The sequence below is a fragment of the Bombus vosnesenskii genome, unplaced genomic scaffold (assembly GCF_011952255.1).
Source record: "Bombus vosnesenskii isolate JDL3184/JDL3185 unplaced genomic scaffold, Bvos_JDL3184-5_v1.1 scf7180000013492, whole genome shotgun sequence".
NCBI classification, from domain to species: Eukaryota; Metazoa; Arthropoda; class Insecta; order Hymenoptera; family Apidae; genus Bombus; species Bombus vosnesenskii.
The window spans coordinates 96,248-123,229 of NW_022883081.1; the positions used below are offsets into that span (position 1 = coordinate 96,248).

Consider the following 26,982-nt stretch of genomic DNA (forward strand, 5'->3'; position numbering starts at 1 on the left):
CAAGATACATTTTTGTTCAATTATTTTAAATTTTGAAAATTCTAGGCATGACGCATTTAAATTTGTCATTAATTCAATCAAGTGATAATATTTTTCCCTTATTTTGTATGAGTATAACTAGTCTATTCGGGTCAACGAATTAGATGTTAATATATTCATTGAAAGATAAAATTTGTGATATATATATAAAATGTTTCGTAATATATATAATGTTTATACATACCTATATGTAACGATGAGAAATTTATAATTTCATCGCAAGTGCAAGACAGGGTGTACTCTGTTCTACAAATAAATGTTACAAGCACATTAGAAATATTGTTAATTATTAACATTATCAATTATTGGTATTTTTTATTATTTAATCTTGATAATATCGCTGTACACATATGAATTTATACAAGAAAATCTAGTGTAATTTCAACCAAATATATAATTAGCTGATGAAATGATGTTTTATTCTTCTATTGTGATTACTTATTTTTTGCGAATAATGAATTTTATATTATTTCGAACTCTCCAATATTTTTCATAAGCATTTAAAAAAAAATGGGAGAATTATTCTATAATGATTTAATAATTCGTCATCGATGTCACCAATTTACAGTAATTTACATGTACCTCTTTCTTGTACATATCGAGAATGTGACTACCAGAAAAATGATGCACAGTGAATTTTAAACTAGTGGTAAATTTTACAGAAATGAAAATGTTAGTCTGTTTCTACTATGCTTGCAACATCAAAACTGTAAGACATACATACACTTCATGTGAAATGAGGTATATAATTATATATACACATAAAACTGTATTTCGTAATATTAATATAATAATGGTAATAATAATAATAATAATTAATAATAATAATCCCAATAATGATGTTCTACCCAGATAATAAATACTATAGATACAGTGTGAGTGTGGTGTGTGAGTAAATTAACCAATTAACTTTATAGGGGGGAGAGGATTAGGGGTTGCTATGTACAAGTCATATTTGTACTATGCGACTGACGCAATTAGCCATCATCGGCTTTCATTCAGACGCGCCCTGTATTCTTTTCTCTTGTCTTTTTATTTTTCCTTATATACTTTTTCATCCCGCGCGCTCATTTGTTTGTATGTGAAACCATCTGTTTCCTAAATTATAGAGAACAAACCTCTCTGTGCTCTTCTCTCATTCTCATTTACTCTCTCGCGCTCTTTTCGCTCATTCTCAATTATCTAATATCTCGGCGATGTCTCTCACTTCATAAATTATTTAAAAACAATATTTTACACTATTAATGTATGTATAATATATAAAGGTCACCTAATTTGAATAAAATTTGTCAAACAGCATCGAAAAATTGCGCTAATGGGTCCAGGAAACATGATAACAGAGACCCAGTGCCGCGCGAGCATAATATAGTATAATATGCAATTATCTCACACCAGGGGCTTGTACGAGGCATTTTTACTTGTAAAAAAGAAGTATATCGCCTCTCTTTTTCCGTTCTTCTTTTTTCATTTACATCATCTATATAAAATTAAAAAACAACGTAATATTATTTATATTACTTCGTCGTTATTAATAATAAAAGCTTTGTACAAAATTCAATTTACAATTAAAAACATTTTGGTTATGTAATTTTCTAGAGATTCTGATTTGTAATTGAACTATCTACCGACAGAGAGGCAATTGTAAGTTAATTTCTTATAGCGCGTTTTCTTTTGTTTCTCCTTTTCTTTCCGTTTATACGCGCGCATTCGTTCTTTCTCTTTTTCCTCTCTCTTACATGCTCTCTTTTATTCACTTTCTTTCGTTCTCGCACATGTTCATTCGTTCTATCAATCTCTCGCACATACAATTTTACTTCCCATTCATCAGATTCCATTTGGTATGCGGCAATGTACGGTCATCAATAATAGTATCTCGTGTTATCTTATTTTTTGTTTTTCGGAAAACACAAAATACGATCTATTTACCTTTTTTTTCGCCTGACGAATTACACGAATAGAAAAACGTTAAAAAGAATTACTGTGCATCGATAATCATCAAGTTTACGCTACGATCGCGGCGTATTATCGTATTAATTTAAAAAAGAATCGAGTAAAAAAAGTCAGTATTTCGCATTGGAGGTTTATCGATTAATATTTGAAGGATCGTTTTCTCCCAGTTATCCAGGAAATCTTAAAGTCTCTAACAAACAGTTGAAGACGGACGTAGGAAACCAGTTGCTCTCGTAAAGCCCCAAGTGGCGGTATGGTAAAGGAGTGCATGAAAGAGGTGCACATACTGCACTACGAAAGGAGAAGGTGTGGGTCAGACGAGAGCTGCCGCTGCATGGTAGAGTTGCATGAGCGCTTGTACGTGCACTGGTAAGCAGGATAAACGATCCTTCGTGTTCGCATCCACTGCAAGCCATGATAGTGCATTGTATCCCTCCAGCACATATCTGAAATATATTAATAATAATTAATAAAATGATAGATTTTGATATTTATAAATGAATTATATTGAATTATAGTAATTAAATTAAAAATTAAAATATGCGGTCAATGAAAGCAACAATATAAACCTGAGCACATCGGTGGTATACTGTGAATCTAATGGATGAGCAGTGAGTGCACTTTGTTGTTGCAATAGATCATCGCTATTCTGCTGTATTGCTGGACTATGCAAATGTAAGGCATTTTTCAAGAACACTGGGCAAACACCCTCTAAATGGGGACAGGCTGACCAAAACCATGGTGGCATTCGTCCAGTTGGTGCAGTAGACACTAAGTAACCAAGAGCAAGTGGTTGCTGCAATAGAGTTCCAACTTCTTCTGCTTGTTCAGCAACTGCTACCTATCAATTATAAATTTTACAGTTAACTAACCGTTTACAGACAGATAATATGTATAAATATTTAACTTACTCTTGGTGTGTTACTACATGGAAACGGACTACCAGGACCATCATGATTGCCTAATCCTGAACCTCCACCATCTCCACCCAGTGGGGATCCTTCAGGACGATGTGGACTACCACCAGGGCTTTGACCTCCACCAGCACCAGCCTCTGGCCATACATTGAAGATGTCATTGAAGTCTCCCATGCCTTCCATACCTTCTGGCATATCATCGTTTAGTGCAGAAAATAGCTCATCATCTCCTAATTCTGGTCCATTAATATGCTGCTCTTGAAATGCAGTCTGTGATGACTGTAGCAGAAAAATGATCATTTTTAGACATTCAGTTGCATTTAAATTTTTTCTCTTAAAAAAAAATTTGTACCTGTGTGGTAGCCGATGTAGGAAAAACGAGAATATGAGTGCACGTAACATCTTGTGGTGTAGATAATTGGCAGTTTACTGACGCCTGACTAAACCTTTCATCAGGTGTGAATTGATCAGCCATAAGCCTGAGAGTTGAATCTGGTTCAAGGGAGACTAGACAGGCGCTAAGCACACAAGGTGCTGCTGACGGATATAAAAGATTGCACTGGCCACATATTTCTTTAAGGTGTTTAGAGGCTTTGAGAAGCGCTTTTCTGGATAGTAACCAGCTCCAACCTTTCAACTCACCATGTCCAATACGCCCCACACGACCTACTACTAACCTCCAAGGTTGTACCTAAGTATGGAAACATCCAATTTGAGTATATATTTTTTAATTCAATTGTATTTTCATTATTTTTAATTTTTATGATTCAATATTTTAAACAACATTTGATATTTTGTTGTGAGCTACTTACACCTTGAGACATTACACCAAGTATGAAATCCATCAATTTTTGTAATCCAATTCGTCTGGCTGAGGCGCGTTTTCTTCTTTTTCTATTTGGTATATCAATGTTGATAGTAGCTGTTTCAAATATTTCTCCTCTATCATCAGTTGCAACTGCTAGCAGCCATGATTGATCTTCGCTAAGACAATAGCTGAGATACAAAACTGCACACTCTTCTGGTCCAGCGATGCCAAAAGACTCTGGTGCTTCGCTTTTCGCCCGTAGTGGAGCCAAGACGTAGGCGGGTGAGTACAACCGGTACGGGGCTCTATTTCGTTCCTGATGTATAGTTGCAAGAGTATTACTATAAGACTGAAAATGATCGAGTCATGGCCTGTTTACTTTTACTACTTTCGTCGTCTTAAACGGCACATGGGCAACGCGATTGTCTATTTTAAGGGAACAGTTCTACACAAAATACAAAAATGCATCTTACATCTTTACTCTTAAGGAAAATGTCTGCTGCGGCAGCGGTACCAAAACCAGTAAGACTTTTTACTGTGGAGTTATGATTTAATAACCGGCGGCCCTGTAGAAACACGTTTAACGCTAAAGCTCTCATTTCGTCCTGTATTTTGCGCCTTTCCCTAGCTCGTCCTAACTCCATTATACTTTCCAAAGATATTATCTGAAGATGAAAACAAATGGAAAATAAATTAGTAAGTTGCTTAATTTGAAGTACAATGTACAAAACGTTGAATATTATTTCGCTTTAACGTGTATAATATAAATTAATATAATTAAAATAATATAAATTGATATAAATATAATAATTTTAAAAATATAAATTATAACAAGAATGTTTTTATTATAATATAAAAAAGATGTAGTCGGCGCGAAATACTTCTTCAGTTCTCCATTTTACCGTTGTTCGAGATCTTTTAACAAAACGTAAGAAAAATCACAATTCAATCTTACCTGAACGTTGATATTGGATCTAAGATTTTCAGGCATGCTATTAACTGCTGTCGAATATGCACGTAACAAAGCTAAAATAGCAAGTCTTCGTCGGTCAGCATCTTCGGGACCTCCCAATGAAAAAGGTTCTACTAAGTAAACGACTATAGCTGGAGGCTCGATTTCCTCTTCATCTGGACCCGATGTTGTATTAGTGTGTATCGTGGCAGTTTGTGAAGTTGGTGTTGTGTTACCGGTATTAGAATTAGTATTTGTTGTTGTGTTTGATGACGGTGTTTCACTTCTAGGATTTTCTCCTTCTAAAAATGTGCAAATTTTATATGTAAATTTATCTCTAAACAAATGTAAGGATAACTTAACTTACAATGTAAGAAGGTACTTGATATGAAAACGTACCAACTGATTCTGGTTTGTTAGTCATTACATCAGGTGTGGCTGGCATTGTGTCAGTAACAGGAATAGTTGTTTGCGGCTGTTGTTGTTTGTTGGTCGGTTGCGAGTCTCCAGGATCTAACAAACTTCGATCTTGAATAACCTGTGTTAAATATGGAGCTAATCGATGATTACAGACTTGCGCATACAATCGCAATAGTTCTCCTAATTGGTTCTCTCCTAAAAGTTTAAACCAATCGTCTATTGGTTGCTTGACTTGTTTCTGTATTGATGCTTTTCCAACGCGAAGAATACCATCGCGTAACGCTTTCGAAATAGGTGTATGCCTTCCTAGCCGACAAATCTAAAATAAATCATAGCTTTATAATCAAAGATAAAAACATATTAATATGTTATGCGAAATTCATTTACTTACTTCATATGTAGTTGATAGTTCGCGGAAGAATGATTTTACTTTATTAATAACACAATCATTGTCTGGTGCTACCACTACATAGGCGACGTCTCTTGGTCCAGCATATGGCTCCAAGAGTAGTTTCTCCCAGTAACTTAAAGCATAAGGTGATAAAGACAGCCAATCTCGGTCATATCCAACAACCAATGCAGGTATTGGTTGAGGTTCACATCGATCATCGGTTCCGCGACCAGCTAAACGATGGAATTGTCTCCAAGTCAAGGGACCTGCAACGGTATATGGTGCTTCCCACATTCGAGTTGTACATTTTTTCTGCACAGCATCTTGCAACAGTGGTTGTAGAGCTCTCATCATTCTCACGATATCACCACTGCACTGAGGTCCTTTCGCTCTAAGGAACACCCATCGATGCACTCCAATTACACGATTAGTTCTTTCATTGTGTGTACCATTAATTTTACCCTGATCGAGAGCTGCTAGCGACACTTCGTTACCATCATTGAATTCCAACATATTCACAGTAGGCGTAAGCATCGGGTAGCTCTTCATTGAGGAATAGATCCTGGATGCTCTGTAAAGACTGCTTGCGGAGCTCTGTATGATCAGGCACTGTTCTCTGAGTAATTCTAACACATTAGGTGGTATCACGTCTAAACCTTCTGACGATTTGCCCCCTCCACAGGCTACAGCGATTAGAGACGCCTTTTTCTTCTCTGCTGGATCCTCTGCAATACCAGTAATTTCCATCTCATCTTCGTAGAACAAGCCAGCTTGATGAGCTAACCGTCGATTTACAACCGCGCTAAAGCCACAACTGCACCTAATCTGATCATCATCTTGAAACAGTGCTCCGCCTGACCATGAGTGGGTAAGATACACACCAGCGTCTGCACCTTTAATATTACCAACAACTTTTGGACCTGCATTGCACACGCAGAGACTGCAACTGTCAAAATTGTGATCACGGAAGATATTAAGCACAGTGTCACCTAAGAGGATATTCACTATGAGAGAGTTCGATTCTGGCGCACGAGTAGGGCCTGGTGTGTCTGCTTCGATGCTATTCAGATTTTTGTTCAGATAGGAAGAGGTGGTAGATGTAGCTGGACTTGGTTGATCATATGGCGGCGGCGGCGGTCTTCCAGATATAGTTGCCGAGCGATATGGTGCTCCCAATGGTGCTGGACTCGGAGGGCATGGTTGTTGTTGTTGTTGTTGAACTGAACCAGGTCTAGTTGGTGGAAGTGGTTTATCTGAATTGTTGGAAGTAGAGTTGCACTGCCAAGAAGATCTATATACGCAGTGCGATGGCAGTGTAACAGGTGGTAGAGATTGGCTGGGCAGATTTGTGAGTGGAGCATATTTGGAAGAACCAACCATCTTACAAATAGGTGTAGGTTTGAACACGTAGGACCAATCATCGATTGGTTCTTCTTGAGGAGATCCCATGTTCGGATAAATGTCGGGGAGATGCCTAAGTGGTCGTTGAGGTACAGAAAGTTCCGTCTGGTCCATTAAAGGGTCGTTTAACTGACAAGGCGAAGCAACGGGATTATGCTCTAAGGATGGTGGCGTCGGAAACATTTTGGAAAGTTCTTCTGGTCGTAACACGCCAACTCCCCGGTTATTATGTCTGTTATTGGCATCTACCCTGGTTTCTTCATGTAGTCCACCAGATCTATTCGACTCTGGGGGAGTTTGTACTTGAAGCTGGTTTAAATTCTATAAAAAATATTGTATAATTTGTAACTTTAATCACAAACGCAATATTAAATATCAGAGAGAGAAAAGGAAAGGCAATGCGTACGATTTCATCGCTAGAAGTGTCAGGATCGGAATTATCAAAGATTTGGTCTAAATCTTTATAGGATGCTTGAAGACCTTCACTAGTAAATAACGATCCTGGTTTAGTAGGATCATCTCTTGGCCGTCTAAGTCCATCAACGCTTGTGCCATTTTCTTCACCTGTTGCATCAAACTCATACGGATCTGTTCTTCTTCCGATGCAATCTCCCTGCACGAATATTAATAAATACAATGTATATGAAAAATGCAAATAATATTTCAGACAAATGAAAGAGGTCACTTACAACATTGACATTTGGTTCTTGCTTAATCTCTAATTTGGGTGTTTGAGATTGAGGAACCTGAGAATTCATTGGTGGATATAATGTATTGCTCCTCACATTGACTGGACTGGTATTAGATTCCTTAAAACGCTTTACAGGATGATTGAGCCATGCTTCTTGCGTTGAATAATCATAGAGCCAAGGTAATGACTGTTCGTTTTCTAGATATATATCCTCACATTCTCTAGAGGTTAAGACTGGTCGTTTTAATGTTGGTCCAGGGGCTGGACTATGCACTTGATTATTGCATGCAGAGGAAATTGATTTTGGGCCTTGAGAAGGGGTTAGTGGTGGGGCAGTGTTTGTATGACTGGGTGGTGGTTGAGGACTAAGAGTAGGCATTGTAGGCTCTGCTGGTGGAACTGATGCTGGCTCGGAATGTGGTGTTGGAAGAGGTGAAGGTGCAGGAGATCCTGGTGAGCCAACAGATGGAACTGGTAGACAATCTCCCCCTGTTGGTGGTCCCCTTGAATAAGAAGGAGGTCCGCCTGGTGGTGTACTTGGCGCTTCTGTTCTGTTCAATACAGACCTATCCCAATTAGAAAACATAATCATAAATTAAGTTATTTTTAATAATCCGGGTATCATAAAAATATTAATGATATATTTCATATTTTAAATTTGATGACTATAATCGACCTTGATAAGTTGATTCATGCTGAATAAAAAATGATACACATACAACTACCACCATGAACGTTTTTATGAAGAGAATTTTATGATACAACACACCTACAATTATTTTACTACTTAGGAAAATTGTTAAAAATACAATTATATATCTAAACATGATTCAACTACAATATTGAAGCAAACAATGCACAAATAGGAAAATAACAATTACAAAAATCGTGCTTAAGTTATAAATAATATTATTATGCACATGCAAAGCATTCTTTAACTATTGAAAGAGCTAAATAGTTTAAAACTGTTACAAATTAGAAGTGGTAAAACTTTAGAAAAGGAAGGAAAAACAAAAAAAAACATTTTGATAATATTATATAAAAATGTGCTTTTTTTATTCAATTATATACATGGTGTCTGGTAAGGTAAGAAGTAAATTTAGAAATTTAACAAATTTATCCCAATATAATGAAGTGTTATCATCTTGTTGTAACTATATTTTTCTTCTGATTTTTAACGTTATTCCCTCCAAGTAAGAAAGTAAATTAAATAAAATTTCAATGATAATTTACTGCCAATAGCACCTTTATAATATGTGGTCCAACGAAGTCTCAGCCTATTACTCCACATCACACATTTACCAAAAATCAATACTTATATCTAGCTAATAAAACATTTTTTGTTCTGGATGATTTGTTGAATATGTGAGTAAGTTTGTTAAACACTTTACTGGACACCTTGTATACTGCAATATGGTTTATTTAGTATATATAAAATGAAAACTAAAACTGCATAATAAAGCATGAAATAAAAAATAATGACTACTTAAATTTAATCAAAGTTGAGACATATTTCTATGATTTCTTGATATTTGGAATACCTTAACTATGAATACCATGATACTGTATATGTAACAATATATAATGGTTACCAGTTATGTATGAATATACTTACTATAGTCTGTATTAATAAGCACACAAATGTAATAGATCCCATTTAAAGTATATATGGAATATGCATATTAGCTGCTTCTCTTCAATAATCAGAGTAATAAAATTTGTACTGTAAATTCACCTTACGTATTGTTATGTATTAAAATAAAATAATAATGAATACTTTTTCTTGTGTATGCTTTACCACAATTAATATTCATAATTTTTCCAAAAATGAGCCCCCCCCCCACAAAAAGAAGATAGAAAAATTGCACAATGACGTTTGATTAATGCGTTATTCGTGCAATTAGATTTAGTTACTCCTATGACTAAATAAATAGCAGAGCTTTCATAAGCGATGTGAATTAAAAGATGACGTTATGGTATTATAACGATCATACGATATTGGCATTATTGCAGTGATTAATTAAGGTATGGGAAAAAATATGATTTTTTTCATTGATATCGGGGCAGAAATTACCCACCTGGGGGCATTAGCAGGGACAGAGGGGCAAGCATCCCACTGGGTGGTAGAGCGTCGATGAAACGGTACGACCCTCCGTCCACCTTTATCTACTCTCTCCCTCTGAACCTGAGAGGAGGCCAGGCTCTTCCAACCCCCGGGGGTGGCATACCTGCAACCGATGTATTTAATATCTCGTTTTTTCATATGTTTACTTATCTTAATTATTCTGATTTACTGAGCAGCAACGTGTGGAATAGAAATAGATAAGTAGTTTAATATCAACTTTTATTATCTTTACAATTTTATCAAACCTACATTGGTGTAATGATATAATGTTAAAATCTTTCTTCTCACAAAAAATATAATGTTTAATCTGAATAAAACTTTTAGTTATTATTTATTTAAAATTTAAAGAAAGTACACAAGCTTACCCATGATAACTATATCCTGAGATTTATGTTCAGTTTTATTATGATATGGACTTACCATGTATTGTTTAAAAGGAACATAAAGTTTATATTATTTTATATGAAAGTTTTCAATATAGGACAGTCCTGTTGTCATAAGTAAGAGAACCAATTTCAAGAAATAATTGCATTCTAGCCATTCTCAAAAACTAAATTTACATGCACATATAGCAACAGCCATTAAAAAAATTACTACTTGTACTGTAATATTTTAAACAATCTACATTTTATAAATTGTGCTATAACATGCAGATAGAATCAATAACAATTGCAGACTATACTATTTTGAATATTATCAAATAAACATAAGATACAGTGAAAAGACGTATATATTTACTGCTACATATAATAAATGTGCAAGGAAGATAATAGTTAAAAATCTAACAGTAATCTTATTCTTTATATATACTTTCACTTTATACTACAAACTTTGGATAAAAGTGTTATTACTACTATCGCTATTACTGCATTGTTCTTTTTTTTTGTTTATATCATGAAGATATATATAAAAAATATGGGGAAAAAATATGAAATTGTTTTAACAAACAATTTCTCAAATTATATCAATGCGAAATTCCTGAAATTTCTGAACTTTACTATTAACCACTACATGAAATAAAATATGAAATATATTACATACAATGCAGTAAAAGTTAGACTCACTAATAAAAGTTACAAGAAAGTATTACTTACTTTGAACAGGTACAGGAAGACTTTTGTGTTGGATCAATGAAGGTCCAGGTTCCAGGTTCTGTGGAAGATTCTGTCTTGGAAGCAGAAATTGGTGAACTCAAAGTACATTCTGCCCATACACGTTCTGGTAATTCGGTAGCCGCTCGTATATCCTGCTGACTCAAGAGAGGATGTTCATAACTAGCAGGACTATTTGGTGGAGAAAGAGCAGTATCAGATGGAGTATCATCCATATCTGTGACCAGGACATAACATGAGGGATAACGCATGCGAACACCACCAACAAGCACTTCTACTAGAGATGGAAGTCCTGCTTCTACATTACTGCCATTAATCGGATAAAAGTGTTTCCATTCTTCAAGGAGTTGACTATCTGTACGCCCCACTGGGCCAGTTAATGTACCTGCTAGTCCATAAGGAGCTAGTATCACTGAAACAGAAGATACATTAAATAATTACATATTTGCAGTAGCAGCATATACTATTGCGTTTTTAAATTATCTTGTAGAATCTAGCTTACCTTTGACACCAGACTGGGAAGTTTGGGTGCGTTGTAAGCAAGCCCTTGTAAGATGTCTCACAGCAGGATGCTGCCTGACATCCACACTTGCACATACAGTGCTTTCTCCATGCACAAAAAAGGCAAAGGAGAATGACAGGTGGCTACTGTAAATGGTACTAAAATTATTTTGCTGAATTAAGTTACAAGAAGATTGATTAATAGTTTGTCTCGTAACTATGATTGAAAATTATTATTAACAAAAATAGAAGAACGTACCTACTGCAACGGTGTTTCTCGAATCCGTCATAAGGTTGTACGAACCACTTTCCAAGGCGAACAAAATCACGAGATAGTAAGCACCGTTCGATTAAGTTATGCAGAGCCTTGAAAAGAAGTGACCGGCATTCATACGATAATCCGCTTTCCCAAGAACCCTGTTCACTTTCTGTAATCAAAATATTTATATTAGAACATAATCTTACTTTATATATATATATATAATATAATATTTCAAAAATTTGTATAATATTTGATATAATATTTAGAAAACGTTTTACATTCACACTTTTTTTCTTTTTGTGAACAGAAGGAACGAAATGAATTTTGTTTTAGAAGCACGTAGTTTTTGTTATTTTCCCGCGATCTACTTTCTTCATCAAATCGAGGCAATGCCTATTCTTATTGGTCGAAAGAAACGACCGATTCCATTGTGAAAGTAATGCAATTCGTGTATAAAATTACAGCCAGTCACGTAGACGCTAGGCAATCCGTAGAAGACAAAAGAAATGTTGGTCGAGACAACTAAAAAATTCTAGAATTTTATGCTCGTGATCTAAGATGAAATATACATTTTCTTATCTTATAATATAACGGTATTACTTTATATTTTCGTTTCTCAAAAAATACGTCTAATTTTGCATTTAGCAACGTAATTCTGCTTTACTCGTGAAATAGTAATGAACTTTACGCTTCATGAACATCAACTGTGTGAGTGTGTGGTATGTATCAGTTTCACTTTCTAAAATAAATTAGTATTACAATAAAACAAATTATACCACTTTATGTAATATAATTTTTATAAATTGCAATATATACATATTTATATTTTACATCTTTATTGCATATTTATATAAAAATCAAATGGACTCAATTGAATTATGTCCTATAGATTCCTAGATTTCTATATGTGTATAGTATATTCATAAATATTACAGATCTCGATTTCACTAGTATTCAAGATTTCATAGAATGTATATTTTGTTGAAAATATCTTGCTGGCAACAAAACAATTGTAACTAACTTTTCTATATGAAATTCTTCACTTCTAAATATGTGTATTCAAAAGAGTTATTTTCACCGTCATTTTCATTATCGCATAGTTTGTGCTAAACAAATATTTCTCTAACTTCATAAAATTATTTTTTCATCATATATCGATAAGGAAAAAATTATATTTTTCTACATCCATTTAACAGTTGATGATTTATTAAAATTTTTGACAGAATATATGTATAGTTGTTTAAATTTCTTTTTAATCTATAGCATCCAAAAATCTGGTTTAACCAAGACTAACGGTTTACTAGTTGGTTCCGCAATTGGTGTATTCCTTGCGATGCACAATAATGGAACCTTGCGTCGCATCGCACCGAGTTGCAGACAAGTACATGGTTCAGCGACCCTGTGCAGAGAAACACGGTCTAGCTAACGTTACCGCTTCGTTCGCTTTGCACACCTTCTTTCTCCGAAACAAAAGCATACGGGATTTTCTACAACGACGTCCACAAGAATTCGCGGTATATCGCTTTTGGATTGATCCGATCGTTTAATCAATGAATTGTTATTCTTACGGTATCATTCAATCGTTATTTTATTGTGTATATATAACAAATCTTTTGGCTTTTGTAATCTTAATATTAATTTTAATTCTGTAAGAACTAGCAATGGTTTTCTGCTTCTCCCTCTAAGCTTCAAATCTAATCTAAACTGTTTGGATCATCTATGATTCAACTATTGTAATCGAAGGTTTAAAGTTCATATTATTCTGATACAAGTAACAGATGTCATGGAAGTTGAAAGGAATTAAAAAGTAAACATTGTTAGTTTCCAAGATTTTGGTTCAGTTCTTAAGATGAATCATAAATATATAAATCAATCCTCGCCAATAACAAACCCTAATAAATCAAATAGATTACGATCAGTTTCAACAGAGGAAAATATGTAGAAATATTTATAGTTCTCTCAGGAGTAAGTCCGATACGTAATGAAGAAATTCCAAGACTTGTTTGCTCATATTACTTGAATATTTAACATACGAGAACAATGTTACCCTATGTTGCAGTAACTCAAGAAATCATGATTATTATTCTATTCTAATTCGAATAATATATTCGATTCTAATGAGAAGTATTTTAAATATAATACGGATAGCTGATGCCTCTTCAGCTTATGTACTTTACAACTCGTTACTGTTTTAGAAAATTCATTTCGTTCGTAATCTATCTATTCGCCTTAAGCTTTATAATTTATTTTATGCTTATTAAACTTAACTAGTTGCTTTTAAAATATTGTAACTGATATGAAAATCAGTACGAGATACTGTATATTGTTTGTACTTCAATCATTTTCAATAGTGTGGATCCAGAAGAAAGATTAAAATTAAAGTAAAGACTACATTTGAGTATAATTGTTGTTCGTAGTAGATCGACCATAGTTAATAGGGCACGAGGTTAACACCTTGTATATTTCTCAATTTAGACGCATAAATTTCACATCTTACAAACAGACAAGCGTCTATGACTCTATCGTCTATTATAAAATATGTCTATTAGAGAATTGAAGATGTCCGTGAGGATAGTAAGAGCTTCATTACTCACCACACGCGATGAGTTCCGGCGACACCAGACCGGAGAGATCAGGTTCCTCGCCATACCAGAAAATCCAGAGTTCCTTAGCGGCAGTAAGGGAAAGGGGTGGCGGTGCGGGCGAGGGTGCAATGCCTAGGTCGAAGATTCCAGCTCCAGTTGCCGAGGCGGTTGCTGGGCCGGAGGTAGCCGGTGTAGCGGCGACTCGTCGCCACACGCAGAGAATGTCACCCGCGAGGCACCGCGAGAAGCTCGATAACACCGGGTCCTCGAGGGGGGTACCCCCGAAATCGCCGGCTACTTCGCCCCACACGAGCTTCTTCCATTTGATACCGCAGAGATCCGTCTATAATAATAAAATTACTCGTTAGCCACATTTATTAAACTCCTACGAATCAATCCAAATATTAATAATAGAGCTACTAGAATTGTTAAAACGACTAGTTCATAATTTTAAGATAGAAATTTCGTAGATATACAGTGGTGCACTTGTAGCGTTTGAATAATTTTTTCTAAGATGTATGGATAGAAGGTCGTTTTTCTTTTTAAAGATATAATATTTATAAAGATTAATATTCATGGGAAAAGTATATCTATGATGATGATTAAAGGCATATTGACAATGAGTATTTCGATATTGTATTAATCAATGCTGAAACAAAATGATGCTGAATGTAATATCAATTTGTGGATATAACTGACTTTTAATAATTGAAGAATTAAAATTCTTAATTTATTAAAAGGTAGTCGATCTATTTACCGTTAGTAAGTCAAATAAATTCTACAAGATTGCCTTTAAAATGTATTGTGATTAAGATATTAAAATGTTCAACTATGATAATTTCAAAAAGAGGAACTATTGCATGGTAGATCTAACTTCTAGCTGAACTTTTGAGAAGGAATTTAAATGGATATATGAAAATAATCTATCCTGTTAATGTCATATATTTTATCTAATTAACTGAAAAATAAATCTGTTAAATTAATTAAATGAAGCTTTATATATCTTTAATAATATTTGATTATACATTTATTAGTGTCAGCGGCTAAAAGCAATGATAAAATATATAATTTACACGTATAACATATCACTTGTACAAACTCTTCCAATTAGCGAAGATAGGTTAGGGACTGTAGGGAATGTATCGGATCATTCATTGACCATTGAGAAAGGTCGGTCCTTGAACTTTCGCCGCATTCTATTTCCATTTGTCACGCAACGTAACAAATCGTTGATTTAACCGTGAACAATAAGATTCTCCTTTAATGTGCAGATTAGTATTAGAACTTGAGATTACGTTGCAATTTTGTTTACTAAAAAGTAATTAATATCTTGTTGAAGAGTTATCGATATTGATAATACAGTTTTTACATCAACAATATAATTGTACTAATTGTAAAACCATAATGATTTAAGAAAAAGGTTATGTTTTTTTATAACTTTGCTAATAAGAATTAAAGCAATAAAATAATTAATAATTTACAATTTTAATACAAATTACTGCAAACTACAATTTTGCGTAGTCTAAATAATGTTTCTATACGAACATTAAATAGATATTCAATGTAGGTTAGAGACATACATAAACTTTTTAATTGCAGTTTCACAAGAATTTTGTTTTGTTTTATTAACAGCATTTATAAAAAATATAATGATAAATTACTAATATATGATAACTATGTATTTATTAGGAGGACTCTAAATAAAAAGTGAAAGCGATGAATAAATCATAAATATTCATACAGATATCTGTAACGAAACCAAATGATTTCCCGTTGAACGCATCAGTCTGCACTGAACGTTAAATTTTCCGTTACATCAGCTTGCAACTTTCTGAAAACGTCAATGAACTTGTGCTTGATAGGAAGGAAATAGGAAGATAAATACTTTAGTTGAAATTGAGTTGTATACAAGGTATCCATGTTTAAGGAAAAATGTATCTTATCTTGGTTAGTCAGAGGCCATTCACCCTGGTCTGATATCTCTAATGCATCTGATTCATACATTTTTTGCTGCCTTCTATACGAATAGTCGATGCTTTTTTCGTGGGTAATCGATATACAGTTTAAAGTCGATTCTGAACACTTGAAATGTGCAGTTGCTATTAACGCATGCGTGAGAACGATATTTGTAATTTAAATGCACTCAACGTCAAACATAATCAATCGTTTTATGATAATTATATATCTTTTCTATTAAAACAATTTACTGTAACTTATTATAAGTTTGCAAATAACATTTTGTTGTTACTGGCTGTACAAGATAAGAAAAAAGAATTGATAGAGAGAGACACAATTTTAATTATTATTAAATACAAATTAATCGTTAATTATTGACACATTTAAATAATTCAGTAATTCATAAGTTTGTCGTAATTATTACAACGGTATTATTAACGACCTAGTTTAGGCCTAATCAGATTTATGTACTTTGCTAAAGTTTCATTTATCTTAAACACTTTAGAAGGCATAATACCTTTTCGATATGATTTAGACATGTTGTTATTTGTTAGATGGTTATGCATAACATTTGCTACTTTCTGTTACTTAAAAACTGTCATAATCACACTAAGACAGTAATAATAGCAGGGTGGAACAGAGAATTTCCACATATTTTCTTGTTTTTAGTACAATGTATATGAACCGCGGCGCCACCGTAAGCACGTCTGTCTATCGTATGGCGCCACGATGTGTCTGTCAGAGTAATAAAGACACGCGCAGTCGCGAGCAGGTCGCGCGCTTCTCAACCAATCAAACATGCGCCTTTTCTTACGTCATATTGCCAGCTGACATAACCGGAACAGATTCAAATAAGAGCGGAAACTTCCTATGATAATAATAGGATAATATATAAATCTAATAACGTTTTTTTATCGTGTATCGTTAACGTTACTTTTAATTCATATTCAGACTACTTATTTTTTTATGCAAATACTACAAATTAAAAAGTACAAAACATCAATTTTTTCTATGAGTTTATTTTTTCTATGACACACATATAATATTCAAGATGCAAAAAATTTATGTTTATGGTTGTAAACAAAAAGATAAGTATATTATTTGTTATTGCGAAGTATTACTATAGAACTATTAAACCTGTTTAAGAAAGAAAAATTCTTTCCAAATTGTTTATATCTTATCATTAATGTCATTCAACAAGTACTAATAACCTAAAATACCTGGGAAATTAGATAAAATATCCAAATAACCTATAAAATTACACATCCCCAAAATTTAATTCAAAATTTTTCGGAATACACCAATATCTATATTCTATCTATAATAATGAAAATATAACGAATAGAAGTGATATTTTCTTGATTCTATTATATTTTAGAGACAATAGATGAAAAAAGAATCGATTGGGAAGGTAAGGGCGCGCGGTGGCGCCTATCGTGTCGACGAGACGAAATAATCGGTGAGCAAAGGCGCCCATCGCAACGCTACGGGGCTGTCAAGCTTGCTGATCAATACAAGCAAGGCGACGTGCAAGGCCGCCCGCGTGGATTCAACTCGCGGGTCCGCCACATTCCCTCGTTTCATCCTGTCGTACGCGCCTGTATTCGTATTGCTTTTCTCCCACGGTATCGTTTCTTATAGATTCTTTTTCTCTCGCTTTGCATTACTTTATCCTGTCTTTGCCCTCTTTCCAAATTTTCTATTTTATCAGTGGTTACAGTTTGTCTAAAATTTTAAGACGTGTAATTATCGAATAATTTAACAGTCTGTGTTGGATATTAAATTGTAAGATACCGAGATAATTTTTAGGGGAATTTTTTGAGCTCATATTACTTGGGCCATAAAATTTATCTTTATTTCAATGATGTCCCTACATTCCTGGTGTAATGAAGAACAAATTTTAGTAGTTGTCGTGGTCTTCTCGAACATAATTCTTTAGTATACAATAAAACATTTCTAACAAGTTTATTTTACACATTTATTTCTAAATGTTTCTTCTTACTCTTTCTTTTCGAGTATAAAAGATTAATCAATGAATGAATCAAATAATACATTGTGTTAAATATTATTTCCTTGAAATTAAAAAATATTACCAAAAAGACAAAACTCCGTAGCTTTAAAAATTTACTTTTCATATTAAAAATTTGAGCTATGGACCATATAAAGATCTATCATAACAGTACGAAACTTTGATTTTAGATTCCAAACATATTTAAACATATCATCTGCTACTTTAATGTCTTCAAATATTATCAATGTACAATATTTTGGTCTAAACATTTTACTAAATTGGTTAGAACGGTGAGAACAAAAACATATGGAACAACGAAATAACTACGGACAAAGTATCGACGCAGCCTTCAACCGATTATAATTCCAAATGCAACCGATCGCAATCCTCATGGTTCGAGTCGAAAACATACACAATTGCACATCGAATTATTGATCGTGTCACCAGAAGGAAACAATGCCGACCGAACGTGTCAATGAAGACAGAAGAAAACTGTACAATCTCATTTTTCTAGTAGCAGAGCGTGTTTCGGTGCGCGTAGAACGCAGCTACAGCTGTAAATTCCCATTTCTGTTACTGCCCTCCTTATACGCTTGCCGTTAAAGCAGCACGAACATTACATTCACGTGCGTAACGAAGCGGAATTCTCTTGCGTACAAGTTACTCGAAAGTGGATACAGTACGCCTCTACGATGCCACCGACGTTCCTCTTTCATTTTTTCCCTATGAAATCGTACTTGCTGTGTGGATTCTTCTAACTTTGTTCTTATTATTGGTTATTTTGAAAGTCCCTTTATCCTTATGTTAACTTACAGTGAAGTATTACGGCAGATATGATTGTTTCAATAATATTACATACATACTCATACTGATATTTAATAACTATAATAATTTTTGATTATTTATTTTCATTTATCTTTAATTTAGAAATCAGTTATTAATATCTAAACGACATTTCGAAGTAATGGTTAAAATTGCAGTTACCATTAAAAAAAAAGAATTTACAAATTATACGAAAAAGGAAAAAATAAATTCTAGCCATGTATCAATATTTAACAAGCACAACAAAGTGAGAAATTATTCATTAAGTGAAAAAGTGTAAATATAAAATAAACGATATTTAACAGAACAATTAAATTATATACCCTTATCTTTGAAAGAATGACTTTTTTACGTAGAAAATTATGTGTTCCTCTATTTAAACTTAAACAGTTCATCTCAACATTCAAATACAGCATCCTGCTGACTAATATATATTATTATCACTTTCGCTTATTCCTATTCCTGTCTCAGTTATTATTTCCACATAATTAATTACAATACACAAAAAATCTGCACGTAGATTATATTAAAATAAATTACAAGGTATGTTGTAATATGCAGCTTTGTCGAACCTGTAATTAAATTGTCTAATTGACAAGTTTACCAGAAAATTGTACACGAATCGCACAATCATCCTAGCCATCCAATCTCGTCATCCTCTATTTTCCTATTTCTCTATACGTGCAAAGGAAATTGTAAATATTTAGCATGCCCTTACTATTGTTTCATATGTTTCCATTCGCTCCAAACGAAGTCAAGTATTAACTCTAATTTTGAATTTAATTTCATGAAATTATGAAGACTACTTAAATGTCATTTATCAGTCATTGTCAGATAAGTTCAAGCAAAATAAGTTCGACGTAAAAATGTCGAGAGAAGAATTCGATTCGAGAGACACTGGGTATTCTAAATTATATCAGAGTCCGGTCTGGTGATTTCTCGGGCGAGATACGTGAGGCACGCGGCTTCTTCGTCGACGAAGTCACTCGGCTAGATTATGCTGAAACTGGTGCTCCGTGGAGAGAAACAGGAGAAGTCGAAGGGGGCTTGACCAGCCTAGGTGAAAGCCTTGCACTGCGAGGACGTCACGTGTTAAGACTACAAGAGAGTTTACACATTGCTCGGTTTTGAGCTCGCCACTTTTGCTTCGAGCTGACCTCGGAACATCATTCTTTTTTTTATCCCATCACCAAACTTTTAGAAACCACTTTCGGATGAATCTCGACTAAATTTGATCGAAGAAAAAGATCAAGAGTCTCAATTTCGAGCACACTTTGCTCCCCACTCAAAGAACGACAATGGAATCTTACAAATTCTGCTACTTTTAACCTTTGCATTGTATCGCTATTGCATCATAGGTGATCCATAACAATTTGAATCAAAGGTACAGACAGTTTCAACCTTAAATTGGACAACATGTGTCCTTTAAGGTGAATCTGAATTCTCACATCGCTATCATGATCTGAAGAATTAAAGGGCTCAATGGAAAAAGAATACAAGTTAGATGTGCTTCAATTTTATTTCTGTAATCTAGCATCCATTCTGTCAGTATGTTCATACGTTGAAAAAAATTAAGAAGCAAACTTTTGATTTTTGAATGAATTGTGGAGGAGATCAACTCTCATTCACTCCTTGTTAATTTGACAAGTTGCGATAAACTTGATATATTATGTATACATTCGTGTTATTTGTAACGTACGTTTCATTACAGTTATTCTCGTTATTTACACTTGAAAATATCCCTCTAGATTTATATAGTGTTAGGAGAAATAAACTGAATTGGGGAAATAAGAGGCGGATGAGGGTCGAACTAAATTGCAATTGAAAACCGACAATTGATGGGTATTTATTAATATTCCTAATTAATTATAGATCTTAGTTAACTGAGAAATTATTGGCCTGTTCTCCCGTCGTTCGATTTATAACGGTAAATCGAGAATTGTGACAGAATAAAATATGCTACGTATAAAATAATTTGTTACAATTGATATCAATAATTATTCACTTGAGTAAAAATTTCCCTCACAAATCGCAACAAAATATTTATTTCATCATAATTTCTTTTAAATAAATTATTAAAATTATTCAAGAATTATAATTCAGTATATAATTTTATGTTGAGATATAGATGTTTATTGATAAAATTAACATGTGTGCTTATCTAATTAATTAGATTAATTATTTAATTATCTTTGATAATAGATGGACGTGTTTCTGTATATACATATACATGTATTTGTATTGAGAACCACTGCGACCGAGCATTGCTCCTACCAGGCCGTTGCAACTCGAATTTTACCGTGAATACAAAGTAACTATAAAGCTGTACACAAAAAGCCGCCAACAAAGTTATTCTATTCAAAACATCTGAGGTCTTACCTGCTTAAAAAATTGTATATGTCACTCTGTGGGTATCAAACGAAGTATCTATTTCTGATTTTTAGTGAATTTTAAGGACATTAATCATTTCAATAATCTTTAAAGGATTCGATCCTTAATACACAGAAAAATTAATTAATAGAATAGAAATAATAAGAAGATTAACTATAGAAATAAATAAATAAATTGGTATTACTGTAAAATTGTTAAACTATGCTTTATAAAGAATGTAAATAAAAGTTTAAAAAGTGATTTCAGTGAGTTATTATTAACATTCAAATAATTACGAGGACCCTCAAAATTAATAAAATAATACTCCAATAAAAGAATGGATTGCACAAAAATTCAGATGCTATCAGAATCACGATATTTCATAATATTGGTAAAAATAATACAAGAATATACCGTACTCCAAGATCATGTCATGTTACGTAGTAAATATCCTTAGTAGATAATTTCGAAATAATTTCTTAAATCGAATTCGTGCGGAATAGCGGAGGCCGACGAACTGTCGTCAGACATAAACGAATTTCATCGGGGAAAGCTACGGGGCGGGGGGAGGGGGGAGCCAAAACGAAAGCATAGTTTTCCCTGCAACCGACAAACCAGTACTGACGACATGACACGCAACAACTAAACTTTCCCGAATTTTAATCTAATCCAATGAAGATGTACAATAAAATAGAAAAATCCTAAGGAGAATAGTCGAAATAATAATAATAAATAAACAATCGATAAATAAGCCCTGTTTAATTAATTTTAATTAATTAAATAAATTTTATTTAATTTTAATTAAATTAATTTAATTAATTTTAATTAAATTAATTTAATTAATTAAAATAAATAATTAATGTTTTATAAATCCCAATCATTCGAATAGCTCATTTTAACAACTTTTATCACGATGATGTCTGCTTTGGAAAATCCCCTAAAATCAATTTCCAAAAACTTCTTCATTTTGTTGTTATCCAGACGAGCGCTACTATAAAATTAAGTTAAAAAAAGGAGAGAAAGAAAAAATATAAGGAAGATACGAAACGAACAGTAGAAATTCATTCAGGTGGATGTTTTGATTGACTGTTCGTGAGAATGCGGTACACTGCGAGTGTAACAGAAAAATGTGTCTGTCTCGCCGTTATACCCGTGATAAGTATGTGTATACATGAGTCGCGCGCATTCTGCATGGTCAAAATGAAGAGAGAAAGAGGGGAGAGACAGCCTAAAGGCCTTGCATACAGGCCGTTTCTAAAATAGATGACCAAACTTTAAAAGCATACAAGAGTCACGAATGTGTCATAAATGTAAAGATTTATTCAGGCTATCACATTATGTATAAAATATTACTATTTTTTGTTATTAAAATTACGATCTTTTACTAAACATTATACTCCTTTATTTTTTCACAAATTTACTAGAAAAAAAGAAAAGACAGTAGAAATTAACAGCGTGGGGGCAGTTGGCCCCAAAAGTAAAAAAATTCTTTAGCCACAGTTTCGAAGGCGTTTTATATCACTAAATTATCAGTGATTCTTTTTTTTCAATATTTATTAAATCAATGTATTATCATCTATTTAATATTAATATACATTTTCAAGTTTCGTGAACATAAACAAAGATTAAAATTTTATTATGAAACGTCTAATTATTTCATTGAAGCGCGTAAATATTATTCGTATTGAACTGACACACATTTAAATATTTGTACACTGAGGCGTTCATATACTCAGAATTTTTTTTATCGTTAATATTTATTTGTATTTAAATTGTATTTAAATACGAATTGCAGTAAATCTTTTAACTGTATATTCGAAAAATATCAATATTAACAATCAAAAAAGAGAAATTATTTCTTTAATGATGTGTAAGTAATCGCTTATCAGCGACTGACATCTCAATGAGTAACATATTTTAAAGAATTAAATTTTTGTTAAAAATGTAATAAGAAGATTAATGCAAAATATAACAAAACAGAAATATATATGTAATTTACTTCGGGATTGATGTTCATATTAAATTCATAGAGGCAGATAAAATGTTATGAAGTTATAACGTTACAAAAGGTAAAATATAATTGAGCTTTGTCACGTGTGAATTATGTTTAATCGTATATCTTCAGCAGAAACAACGTTTAATAACAACTTCACAGGTATGTCAGGTATTCTTAGAAAGTTCAGAGAAACTAATGAAGATAAGTCGTACATTCGACGAAAATCTATTCACAGAAATGGTTGCATAGACGAATAGGAAAAAATACGTATCTGATGTTGGATACGCCTAGGGTATTAGTCCCTATTAATGACATCATTGTTATACGTTTATCATTAAAGCATCAGTAAAAAAAAGCTTTCAAGAATGAATAGATAACGTGTCTTGTTTAATAAAAATATTTAAATTAGCAAAGCATATGATATACGGCAAGGTATTACATTTTCATTTGTCAAAGTATAACTACATTCTTCAGGATTTCTAGGGATTTTCACGAGTATGGTATCTCGAGACATCAACGAACACTTACTCAATAAAATTGAATACATTGATGAATAACATACAATTTACATTATATAACAAATAAATTTTATATGTTAAACATAAGTGGATAAATTTTTAGAATGTTTTAATAGATAAAAAGACTAAAAAAGTGATATATATATATTGAGCAAGCGAAACTATCTCAGAATAAACTTAGAATTTGTTAAATATTCTATTAATGAATAAATTAACCTAATGTCACGTTAATAAGAATCAATATCCTATTTTCAAAATATAACACAGACAGGTGTATCACGAAAAATCAATATATTCTGATAGGTTGGTATGCATCGCATACATACACGTTCGAGATTCGTTGAGTTCAACGGAAAAGAAATTCCTAGACTTGTCGGACCAGAGCAGAGCAAAGACGAGGGCTTTCAACCGGTGCAAACAATCGTCTGGCACAGTTTTGTGGTTCCCTTGAAAGGCGAAAGGAATGTTACGAGAGACGATTTCGTTATCTCGTCATTGAGGGAAGAGACGAAAACACGCCGCGTTTTCAACAGTTTATCCAGAGATTAGTAGTAAAAACAACAATAACATAACACGCTAGAAACAATCGAACAATATTCACTACGGTAATCAAAGGATATCAGTGGTCAGCACTGTTGCAACCTCCTTAATTCTCTCACGAGTGGGAAACTCAGGGCCGACGTGAATCAGGCATGACATTGGGTCTTATAAACTTTAAATCCCAGTGACGCGCGTATACACGCTTGCGCGTTTATACAGGGTGTCCAGTTTTCCGTGCAAACTTCATCAGAGTAGTATAAAAATAAAACTAGAAAAATAAGGTTGTGTTAGATTGATGCATACAAAATGCTGTTTCTTCAAATGAAAGTTTAACTGTTAATCTAGACATAATTCGATGCACTTTCTCAACTAACAAGTTTCACTATTCTATATTTATAAGAATTACTAGTTCTCAAATGCAACATTTGTATTTCTAATAACTTTCATATCGGTTTTTCCAAATTTAGATTCATAGGAGGAAATTAATCTGTCAAATCCGCAATTCGTACAAATGACATTTCATACGCACCAATCTAACAAAAAAATGTTATAAATCCTCAATTAAAAAATTATAGGACAAATATGAAATGTGAAATAAATAGTATGCGAAGCATCAATACAAGACGAAATTATCGATACACATCTGACATCGGATAATCGCAATGTCCAATCATTTATAAACTGAAATCGGTTTTGATCTTGATTCGTTTCTTCATGTGCGATATTGATTCTCATTATTTTTTCACAACTGAATAATTGTACTACGAAGAAAAAGTTCACTTATGAACTTTTTGTTATATGACATTTTTATCTCTAGAACACATTAATAAACTTCATACGGTAAAACTTAGGACACCCTGTATAAATACCTATAGACAGTCAATTATACAAACCTACACACACCCATTGAATTTTGTAGATATGGTTAAACTCCCTCACAAAATATCACTTATATATCAACACAAATGAATTGTTTCTTAATTTGCTCAGTATAATGTTTTAAATTCAGAATGAGATTGCGTCGTTTCTAATTTTGCTACCAACAAAATTTTAGAACCTATATTGATCAAACATTTTTTATTCTCATCAGTAAATACTATTTATTCCCCTTTCCTTCGTAAATCTCTGTATTTATACGTACGTATATACAACGCGCTGCAAGAATTGTGGTACAAAATCGAGGTTAAGAAGATTCTATACATTCCACATAACACGAAAATTAAAAATAACAAAATTAAAAAAATTGAATTTGAAAAATTGTCAAGTAAGTATACAAAACAAAGTATTGAATGATTTTGCTGACTGTACACTCGTATACACACGGGAATTAATCAAGTTCGCGTACACTTGACAAGTTGTCAAACTCAATTTTCTCAGAAACGGAGCCTCCAACGCAATTTTATCATTCTTGATTGTTATTCCATTTTGAATCACAGAATTTTCCTCATCTTGAACCATAATTTTCGAGACATGCTATATATGTACATATTATACAGGGTGCTCCAATTGCTCGATCAGACTTTTTAGTGTGTTATGAACAAATAACGGAAAGATGTCGTATAAATATAGGTTGTTTGAAACTAGATTAAAAAGTTCTAAGAAAAATACGAAATACAAAAGGAATGGCAACAAGCTCTCAGTTACTATAATGCAAAACGAAAATAGGTTGACAACCTAACCCAAACTTCTAGCTATTAATACTCTGTTTCGAAATGTTTACCGTTTTTGACAATAGTCATAAGACACACCGGTAAAAGTTTGAATTCATTACTCTATGATCATTTTATTTCATTTTTTGTGTTAGTTGTTATTTGTTTGGAATTCTTTCTTTCGTTTTCCCCTTAGATCTCACTCTTAAATTTTTTGCACTGAATTAATCAAATCATTTATATTAGTTCATTACGTATTAGTTTTTGCTTGACATGCTTTTTCTTTCAAAAACTACTAGCATGAGACACACCTGACGATTTAGCAGTTCGTAATATCGTTCCTTTCGCATCACGTATTTCTCTCATAACTTCTTAATGAAGCTTCAAACAACCTATGTTTATACGACATATTTTCCTTATTTATATCCATAGAGAATAATGGAAAAGGTTTCAGTCAGAAAAAAACTGGAACACCCTGTACACACAGCAATGGGTGAGAGGGAAGGGAGGGGAGGGGAGTGCCGCGCGATACACAACACCGACGTCGACACGAACGATCGAGTACTGCCCACGGGAATTCTCCGATATATAGGTTAACCCGGGCGACTTCTGCTCGCGACATTACGCGGTACCGTTAAACATTCATTGGACAACTGGCACTTCTATCCTCTGAAGCCTCCGTCTCCATTCTGCCATCTCGATTCTTCAAATCACACACATTGAAGCAGATATGCGCGACTATATGAGTCTTACGAGTGAAGAGAGTGGGCTCACTGATCACTCACCAGTGCGAAGAAATTCGTGTGGCAGTCCTCCAGGCTAGCGCCGTTCGTTTGATGCGACGGATGCGTCATGGCTTCTCCATCGTACGGCGTACACTCATTAGCAACACTTCTCGCGGCGGCGCGCCTCTCTCAGGCCCCGAAAAATCACACGGCGAGGCCGCTATTATTCGAGAACATTTAG

General features: G+C 33.5%; 1 protein-coding gene across 6 annotated transcripts; it reads right to left on the minus strand.

Moving 5' to 3' along the window:
• Nucleotides 1–811: 811 nt before the first annotated feature.
• On the minus strand, nucleotides 812–26,940 carry LOC117238379 (mediator of RNA polymerase II transcription subunit 13). Of its 6 annotated transcripts, none has more exons than XM_033503243.1 (17): nucleotides 26,802–26,940; nucleotides 14,164–14,497; nucleotides 11,567–11,735; nucleotides 11,309–11,454; nucleotides 10,789–11,218; nucleotides 9,648–9,797; nucleotides 7,568–8,135; nucleotides 7,285–7,491; nucleotides 5,478–7,199; nucleotides 5,066–5,405; nucleotides 4,670–4,968; nucleotides 4,188–4,379; nucleotides 3,719–4,030; nucleotides 3,259–3,597; nucleotides 2,901–3,185; nucleotides 2,559–2,830; nucleotides 812–2,435 (listed from the first exon to the last, which is right to left on the minus strand). In XM_033503243.1, exons 1-17 carry the CDS (start codon nucleotides 26,868–26,870, stop codon nucleotides 2,303–2,305), a joined length of 5,967 nt encoding a protein of 1,988 aa, XP_033359134.1. In that variant the 5' UTR covers nucleotides 26,871–26,940; the 3' UTR covers nucleotides 812–2,302. The 6 variants fall into 6 exon arrangements, with proteins under 6 accessions (XP_033359134.1, XP_033359132.1, XP_033359133.1 ...); XM_033503241.1 differs by having other exon boundaries at nucleotides 3,719–4,063; XM_033503242.1 differs by having other exon boundaries at nucleotides 11,309–11,466.
• Between the last annotated feature and the right edge of the window lie 42 nt (nucleotides 26,941–26,982).